This window comes from Atta colombica, unplaced genomic scaffold (genome assembly GCF_001594045.1).
Source record: "Atta colombica isolate Treedump-2 unplaced genomic scaffold, Acol1.0 scaffold105, whole genome shotgun sequence".
Classification (NCBI taxonomy): Eukaryota; Metazoa; Arthropoda; class Insecta; order Hymenoptera; family Formicidae; genus Atta; species Atta colombica.
In genome coordinates this window covers 4096179-4105678 of record NW_017259190.1, presented here as the reverse complement: position 1 = coordinate 4105678, position 9500 = coordinate 4096179, and the positions used below count along the sequence as shown (strand labels likewise).

The following is a 9500-nucleotide window of genomic DNA, read 5'->3' as shown; positions in this document are numbered from 1 at the left end:
TATATATATATATAAAAATAATTATACACATTATTGATAATGATCTATTGCAATAAAGAATTAACTGTCGTTTTTGTTTCCAATTATAGAAGCAACAGCGGTTGTACAAGTGAAGGATGTAAAACTAATAGAAAAATCTAAAGACAGTGATGATATGTATATTGAGATATTAATTAAACCACAATTCAACGAAAATATTAAGTATATGAAATGAATATTTTCAATAAACGTAACGATACAGATTTTCTCTCTTTATAAAATCAATTAATTTATTCGTCTGTTTATCTATCTTAAAGACCTGTTGGTTACGAATTAATGAAAGGAAAAACTGTCGCAACTCCGTATACGCGTATTGGCCCATTAGAGATTGGACTTTTAACAGCTTCTGGTCGCAAAGAAGTTATAGTCATTAAAAATACACCTATAGGTGTGTTATCTATCGGAAATAATTTAGAGGAACCTGGAGAAATGTTAACACCAGGATTTGTCTACGATATTAATCGAATTACTCTAATTACATTACTTAAAGAACAGGGTTACGATTCTTTGGATTTTGGAATCGTGAATAATATGTGAGGATACTTAAAATTTATCCCGAATTTGTATGCTAATACTCTTTACTCAATTTACTAATTGTAATTGATTTTCATTTTTCCATCGAATATATAATAATTAATTCAATGAATAATTTACATTTCAGGATGGCACCTATAAAAAATAAAATTGATGAAGCTTTAAAGAAAGTAGATATACTTGTGACAACAGGCTCGACTAATAACAGAGATTTAATGAAAATTATTTTGGAGGAATATTACAAAGCAGACATACATTTTGGTAATGTCTTTCTTATTAATAATTAAATATATCAAAAGAGAAATACACGCCTTCTGCTTAAAATTTAAACGCATTTCTTTAGGAAACGTAAATATCAAACCGGGGAAGTCGACGATATTTGCAACGTGTGAGATTGATAACACAAAGAAATATTTCTGGTGTCTATCAGGAAATCCAGTATCCGCTCTCATTACCGCGCGAATATTTTTTTTGTCCTTTTTGAATGAGATGTACTTCAACTTCTACACGGAATATGCTATAATACCAGCTTCTGTAAGATTATCGCAATCTCATATGTTACGAAAAAAAATGCGATATATATTGTTATAATTTTTTATAACCTCGTAGATGGAATCTGAGTACATCTTGCATAGCCGTTCTAGAGTGACATGGACAACTTTGGGATGGATCCCGGAAAGAAACTATGCATTAGTTCGTACTAAGGGAAATGCTATCAGTGATAAGTTGATTAGTGCCATAGGAGCTAACGCAATCTTAATGCTACCAAAAAAAGAAGACGGAAAAATAAAACTTAAATCATTTACACAAGCCTTACTTATAAAAATTGCTAATACCAGATACTTTGACAATTATTTTTTAGATTTTAATGAAGTTTGAAAAAGATCAAAAACTCTTTAAATATATGAAATATTCAAATTGTTAATTTTTTGACAAAATAGCTGTTGTTATACTGTGGGATATTATTTTATTTGAATATAACATAATCATTTCATTTGACTTCTTTTTAATATCTTATTTTTTATCTTTTATTCTTTCTTTCTTCTTCAAAAACAAGATAATAAAATAATATTCTATGAAATATTGTAAGAATGTTAAAATTATTTTATTATTATTTATGTAATATTTAAAAACAATTTTATATATATATAATTCTAGCTATAATTCACATGTAATTATAGGCATATACACGTAAAATTTATAAACAATAATTTGCAAATGTGAGACTTTCCTTGCAAATATCTAATTTAATATCTACCCATTCATTATTAAAAGACAGTAATTAATTACTTATTTGGAATAAAAATATACTAAAATATTGGACGACAGTGTTTTTAATACTTAAAATAAATAATTATTGTTAATTATCTTTCAGTATTTAAATCCTTCAATATTATATTTCTGTATAGGGTTATTACATTATAGTTTTCTGTCATAAATCATTCAAACACATTTAGAGACATAAGAACAAAATAGTAGAGAACAAAATTTCACAGATACATTGATACAATTTTCATAATCATGAAGATATAGATAGCTAGTTTTAGACAAATTTTTATAACTATCAAATCTAATAATAATAAGTGAAAAGTAAGTATTATTAATTACTGATACAATTTAATTCATTGCCGACATAAACTTGTCTACATTAAAATTCCTTTTCAGAAAGAAATCTGAAAGTGGACGTGTCCACATTTAAGATAATAAAATACATTTATTAACTCTTTTTTGTCCAAAACAAACACGTCAAAAAAACTAAACAGCCATAAATATTTCAGGAAGGTAACACATTCACCAAATGGTCTCTAATTTTGTTCTGTGTTCTGTGTTATATTGATTCTATTTTAAACTGTATCTACAGAGTATAATTGCATAACAATGCATTACAAAAATAATTAAAAATTAGAATAATTTAAGTTTAAAAATATATTAAAAATTAAAAAAAAAAAGCATCGAGAATATTTTAATAATATTTCTATGCAAAACATATACCAAGAAAAAACAAAGACGGTAATATCGCAAAGCAATTTTTCACTCTCTTTTACTAATGCGGATGATAAATGGAAATTATAAACTATTTAAATAAAAGTTTCCATGTGTTAATTATTCTAGACAGATATTTTAATTAGAATGAATTTTATATCATGTGAATTTTTTTTAGCTATTTGATTTCAACAATTATTGATCAGTTTGGAAATCCGAACTTTGAGTAACATATCGCGTTTAATTTAATGATAATATGTTACCTAAAACATAGAAGATCTATTAACTCATAAAATTTTATTTTTTTACTCACCAATCACAACAGTGGAGTTAATCAGCTACGACGATTCTGCAACATATGGAGAGATAAAAGATTCAAATTAAAGCACAGCTCGATTAAAATAATCAATATTTCTTGAAAAATATTTACGCAAAATTTTTATTTATTTTTCAATTAGATTTAATAAATAATTATATATTTTCCAAAGATCTTTATAAATTTTTTAATAAAATTTTATTCTTACATTTTTCCTTGTAATTATTTTTAAACACATTGAAATAAAAACAATTTAAATAAAAAATCGATTAATTTTTCCATAAGTAAGAAATAATATTTACCGTTAGATTGCTTTGCCTGGATCTGATACCTCTCATAGATCTCTTCCCATAGATCAGGTTGTTCAGATTATTAGCTTCGTTAGATTCCCTCGATGTGATCTTTTCTGTCGTTATTTCTGAATCATTGAAATACGATTTGATTAAAAGAGGAATAGGTAATAGTAAAAATGGGTTGTTATTCTCTAAAGCCTGAAACTGAAAAGCACAAGAATAGCAACAAGGAACAATAGATTTCAACCTATCGAAAACTGTATAACACGGTTTCGTTGTAAAACTTTTTTATATATATACTTTTTTATATATATAATCTATGCAAAAGAACAATAATATAACACGACACTGCAATCCTGACCACAAAAAAAAAAATTGGAGCATAAATCGAATATACGGAGCTGTCCACAATGGAAATCGAAGGCAATCCTAAGGTCTCAAGAAGTACGAAATTGACCTATCGTAATTGATTATCCTTAATACATTTGACCATAATTGATGGATTTCTTATAACTAAGACTATAACTCTATGATTGCGATTTTTATTGTAAACCCTATAAAAAAGACGAATACACATCAATAAGTGTAAATGGAGCTTCTACAGATCGGTGTTCAACTAACTTTTTCTAGGATATCTTCATCTCTTGGATGTTTAAAGTGCATTGTATGGAATACATTATACAATATATAAGTTAATTACACTCACCAGTTTCTCTCAGACACTAATCAAATTGTCAGTTTGATAAAACTTTCCACGACATGACACTTGCAATAACGCGGATAATGATCGCGTCGTACTTTCCGCGCCATTCCCAAAATTAAAACGCGAAGTTAACGCCGAGTCAACTGCAATCGTTTAACGGAACATTCAAAAATTATGCGCTCGAAACACACTTCGTGATAGAACTTGAGCATATAAATTCCACGAAATGCAAAAGCAATCAACACACCCTTGCATTCTATTATTTAATAAATGATGTTTACGTACTTGATCGCATTATATAAATCGTGCAATTCGATGATATCGTATCATACTTCGCGCTGTTGAGATGCAAAAGCAACGACCCAATTATTTTGAGATTAATGAATAACTCGTTTGACTTGAAATATTCTTTGAGAGATAATCGTCCGTTAAGTAAATCGCGACGAAACATTAATCTAATTTTCTATAATCTTCCTGTCGTCCGATATCTACAAATAAACCGCGCAAGAAACAAACGACAAGCGCTGTAGCGTCTCTACTACGAAGACGCGCGAATGGCAGAATGGCGAGAGTCAATCAGCCAATTAGCGTGCACGACTAATCCGATTAAAACACTTGCTATCTCTTCGATATCCGTGATATCATCGTAATCAATCGTAATATTCACGGAGGTGCGTTTCGCGATGTAATTTAGACCTGTTCTTTTTCTAGCTGAATATCTCGCATTTTTCATCTTTTCTCTTTTTTTCTTCAACGTGAAGAGAAAAAGAGAAAAGACGAATCATGCGAGAAGTTCAGCTGAAAAGACGCCCACGGACGGTGGTATTGATGCGCGGAAAGTGTATGATAGTGCAGCTACACTTTCCGTGATGTGGAATTGTAAAACAATATGGCCGCTCGTTAAAGACGGCTGTCAAAAATCGGAGAACGAGTATCCTGACGCGTGGATAATTTCGGGATACTTGGTCTCTTTTTTTTTTACGTTCGGAAAAAAATTGTCGTTTCGCGTAAGATAAAACGGAAGAATGTTGACGGCAGCCGCGAGTATGTCCAATAATGGTGGCTCTTACAGTGTCGAGAGGCCGTCCACTCCAGATGCGGATCTCTTTGATACGATGGAAATTCCTTCCTTCATGAGTGGATTATTTCATCCCGAATACAAGAAGTAATTAGTCTAGAAGTGATTCATCTTGAGTGATCTCGTTTATCTACAAAATCGTTCCTTTAACCGCAGAACAATATGATTTAAAATCAGCTTACAACATACTGAAACCTCTGTCATAAATACTGAATTGTACTTTCATCTGTATTATGTTATTTCTATTTTATTAGTGGAAACATATTTATGTTTAATATGACATACAGGCTGCATTTGAGGAATGTTTTATCAATATCCTTATGTCACATCTTTAGTTGCTTCTGTTTTTCACACAAGTGAATAATTTATATTCAGATAATGTCATTACTTGGTTATATTGGTGACAAAGTTATTGAGTAATAACACAGATTTATAACCTTTCGTTTAACGTGAGTTAACATTCTATAAAGCAAATAGTGTTCAGTTTGTATAGAACTGTATAAAACCTAGTTAAATCTCACTTATTAGAATGAAAAGAAATGTGCATTCAATTGAGTTATAACATCATAAGTGAGAATTATCCAAATTCTGGTATAAATAGAAAGCAACTATTATTATTTATTATATGTAAAACAGGATTAAACAGAATAACACTGATAGTGTATTCTCCAAACACAGATGGATATTTTCATAAAAGTGTATTTATTTTAGGCATGATGATCTTAAGGAGATGTTGGACAGTAACAAGGATGGACTCAAGTTAGAAGCCATGAAACGTATAATTGGGGTAATTATATGATTTAGATTTAAGATTTTATTCTTGAAAAATATAAATGAAAATACTAGAGAAATTTACATAACTACATACAATATAGTATTTTCATACATTTTTGTATGCAATATTTTTCAAGAATATAGCCCTTGATTGATAGTAATACTAACGATAATTTTCCTTCAGATGGTGGCCAAAGGAAAAGACGCATCAGAAATGTTTCCAGCTGTTGTAAAAAATGTAGTATCTAAGAATATTGAGGTAAAAAAGCTGGTATACGTTTATCTAGTTCGTTATGCAGAGGATCAACAAGATTTGGCACTTCTGTCTATATCAACATTTCAAAGGGCTCTGAAGGATCCCAATCAGCTCATAAGAGCAAGCGCTCTGAGGGTGTTATCCAGTATACGAGTTTCGATGATAGTGCCCATTGTGATGTTGGCCATTAAAGACTCGGCTAGTGATATGTCGCCCTATGTGCGAAAAACTGCTGCTCACGCTATTCCTAAATTATACTCGTTGGACCATGAACAAAAAGAAGAATTGATAGGCGTACTTGAAAAATTGCTGTCTGATAAAACTACTCTTGTGGTAGGTTCAGCAGTAATGGCTTTCGAAGAAGTATGTCCGGAAAGGATAGATCTTATCCATAAGAATTATAGAAAATTGTGTAATTTATTAGTGGATGTTGACGAATGGGGTCAAGTGGTTATTGTTAACATGCTCACTAGATATGCCAGAACACAATTTGTTAATCCAAATACAGATGTAAGCATATATCTTTGAAGCAGAAAATAGGGAGGAGTTAAATACATAATTCTAAAATAATTTTTAAAATATTGCAGAATTTAGAAGAAGATGAAAATCGGCCATTTTATGATTCCGATTCTGATTCTTCCAATACAAAGAAACCAAAGTTTACGTTAGATCCCGATCATCGTTTGCTGTTAAGAAACACGAAACCTTTGTTACAAAGTCGAAATGCATCTGTGGTAATGGCGGTTGCTCAATTATATCATCATGCAGCTCCTAGAAGCGAAGTTATGACCGCTGCAAAGGCACTAATTAGATTACTGAGAGGCCATAGAGAAGTACAGAGTATTGTGCTTCATTGTATTGCCAGTATATCAATTACGAGAAAGGTAAATGTGGTACCAAGACAAAATACAAATTAATCTGTTATTTAACTGGCATTGTATAACTGATTCATATTTATTCTATTCTGTGTTCAACAGGGAATGTTTGAGCCTTTCTTGAAGTCATTCTTTGTACGGACTTCTGATCCTACTCACATAAAACTTCTAAAACTCGACATACTGACGAATTTAGTAACTGAAACCAGCATCAGCGTAATACTGAGAGAATTTCAAACATACATCTCCAGCAGTGACAAGGAATTTGTTGGTGCTAGCATTCAAGCAATCGGTAGATGTGCAAGTAACATTAAAGAAGTGACTGATATGTGTCTCAATGGATTGGTATCATTGTTGAGCAATAGAGATGGTAAGGTTCTTTTAGTATACTTGCTACATTATATTTTATATTATATATTTCATATAAAATGTTATGCTTTTTTATTTTCCCACAGAGGCTATTGTGGCAGAAAGTGTCGTGGTAATAAAAAAGCTCCTGCAAACGCAGCCAAATGAACACAAAGATATTATCGCTCATATGGCTAAATTAATGGATTTTATTACGGTGCCCCAAGCCAGAGCATCTATTTTGTGGCTCCTAGGCGAATACTCTGACAGAGTCCCTAAGATAGCACCAGATGTGCTCCGAAAAATGGCGAAAAGTTTTGTGAACGAGCAGGATATAGTAAAGCTGCAAACTTTAAATTTGGCCGTGAAATTATGCTTGAACAATCCTTCGCAAACAAAGCCGTTTTGTCAATATGTCTTCCAACTTGCTAAATATGATCAGAATTACGATATCCGAGACCGCGCGCGTTTTCTACGGCATTTCATCTTCGAGGAAGAAAGTGATGTGAAGAAGCTTCCTCAATTCGCGAAGAAAGTTTTCCTTGCACCGAAACCGGCACCAACTTTAACGTCTAGGTTTAAAGACTCGGAATATCAATTAGGCACTCTGTCTCACTACCTGGATATGCCATGCGTAGGATACCGGCCTTTACCACCTTTCCCAGAAGTTACGCAAGATCCATCTGTACGAGATGTCGCGCCGCCTACTGCACAAGAGCTTAAAGAAGAACGCCATAATAGGAAAGAAAAGGAAAAGAAAAAGAACAAGGAAAAGGAGAAACCATTTTACAGTGATGAGGAAAGCACTCCTGCTGAAGGTACAGTCCGATAACATTTGCGTATCGTGTGTTTAAATTTATTATCTTTAATTTTCTATTCTTAATTTCAGAATCGGACAACCAGTCATCTAATTCGTCGTCCAGCGAATCTTCAGACGAAGATAGTGATTCTTCAGAATATACAAGTGAATCAGATAAATCCGAAACGGACAGTGGAAAGAAAAATGAAACAAAATCTGACGATTCTGAGAGCGAGTCGTCGAGCGATGAAGAATCAGATTCTGAAGATTTAGAGGAAGAAAGCGAAACTCAAGAAAACGAGAAAGAGAAACCGAAAGCTATTAAACAAGAAATGAAAGAAAAGCCGAAAAGCAATTTTGATCTGCTATTAGATTTGGATGATGGTTGGTTTGAGAAATGGAATTCCAAAAAATTAGTATTATTGTATTTATTATATCGTTTTTGTTTATAGTTGTTCCAATGACTCCTGTAATGACGCCTAGCTTGGGTGGTTTTCTTACTCCAATTAATTCAACAATCACAGATGGTGTTCGAGAAGTATCGACATCGTACGTTCCCTTAAAAAAGACTACTTTATTAAACAGCATTATAGGGCACGGTTTAAAAATTGAATATAGATTTACAAGATCGCAACATTTAGTTAGCTCAAGTTTGGTTAGTATCGAATTAACGTTCTTTAATGAAAGCAACGATGTCATTAAGGAAATTCAAATAGGAAACAAAGTGAGTAATGTTTCAAGTGTTATATAACATGTTACTGTTACTATGAAATAATGTATTTTGTGCTTTTTTTTTAGAATTTACAAAAGGGTATGTTTATTCATGATTTTACGCAAATATCGTCGCTTGATGCAAACGCTACGTTAGCTTCGACACTAGGCGTAAATTTTAATGATTCCACTCAACCGGCCAATTTCAACATTGACTTCACGATTAACGATGAGAAATATTCATGTCCGGTCAGTATTAAACCACCGATCGGAGAAATAATAAGATCTGTGACTTTGCCTGAAAGCATGTTCAATGCGGAAAAGGCCAAATTGAAAGGTATGAACGAGCACATAGCGAAAATACCATATTCTAGAAATAAAAATGCTCTTCCTCAAAAAGTGTTTGAGACTGCAAATGTCGCAAGAGTATCTAACGAGGATGAAGTTATTCGGTAAGATATGCGTTTATTGTAAATCCAATTACATGTATTTTATAAACATCTCTTCAATATTTTTTAAATCTTAATTAAGACTAAAATATTGCAAATGTTTATAGGTTTGCCGCTCATACTTTAGCGTCTAAATCGTTGGTATTGGTGACAATAAAATTCATTGACGCCGGACAATTGGAAGTTTGCGTGAATTGTGAAAAAATGGTTATAGGATCAATTTTGTTAAACGAATTTAAGAGTAATTTAAAATAAAATGAATATTCTATTTATGGGATTAAATAATATAGATATGTTTCATACATTTATGAGGCAATTTGAATACTCCTTTCTTCTTTAAGT

At 31.8% G+C, this 9500-nt stretch overlaps 2 protein-coding genes across 3 annotated transcripts in view; both read left to right on the top strand.

Moving 5' to 3' along the window:
• The window catches only part of LOC108688606 (gephyrin-like), a 3412-nt gene extending 2135 nt beyond the window's left edge, over nt 1-1277 (top strand). Inside the window, exons 8-12 of the mRNA XM_018194935.1 lie at nt 90-201; nt 297-572; nt 701-834; nt 917-1107; nt 1218-1277. Coding sequence (XP_018050424.1) covers nt 90-201; nt 297-572; nt 701-834; nt 917-1107; nt 1218-1277 — 773 coding nt within the window. The remainder of the gene's footprint in view (nt 1-89; nt 202-296; nt 573-700; nt 835-916; nt 1108-1217) is intronic.
• A 3261-nt stretch (nt 1278-4538) lies between these two features.
• On the top strand, nt 4539-9413 carry LOC108688882 (AP-3 complex subunit beta-2). Of its 2 annotated transcripts, XM_018195424.1 has the most exons (11): nt 4539-4553; nt 4941-5033; nt 5658-5733; nt 5905-6486; nt 6564-6860; nt 6954-7221; nt 7307-8017; nt 8089-8382; nt 8451-8722; nt 8797-9161; nt 9266-9413. In XM_018195424.1, exons 2-11 carry the CDS (start codon nt 4984-4986, stop codon nt 9411-9413), a joined length of 3063 nt encoding a protein of 1020 aa, XP_018050913.1. In that variant the 5' UTR covers nt 4539-4553; nt 4941-4983. The 2 variants fall into 2 exon arrangements, with proteins under 2 accessions (XP_018050913.1, XP_018050904.1); XM_018195415.1 differs by lacking the exon at nt 4539-4553 and having other exon boundaries at nt 4780-5033.
• The last annotated feature ends 87 nt before the right edge of the window (nt 9414-9500 follow it).

Bases quoted from the DNA above. Each gene is read 5' to 3' on its own strand.
- LOC108688882 (XM_018195415.1), top strand. From the start codon at position 4,894: ATGTTGACGGCAGCCGCGAGTATGTCCAATAATGGTGGCTCTTACAGT. The intron at 6,861-6,953 runs GTAAATGTGGTA...TGTGTTCAACAG, and splicing joins GTATATCAATTACGAGAAAG to GGAATGTTTGAGCCTTTCTT. The intron at 7,222-7,306 runs GTAAGGTTCTTT...ATTTTCCCACAG, and splicing joins ATTGTTGAGCAATAGAGATG to AGGCTATTGTGGCAGAAAGT.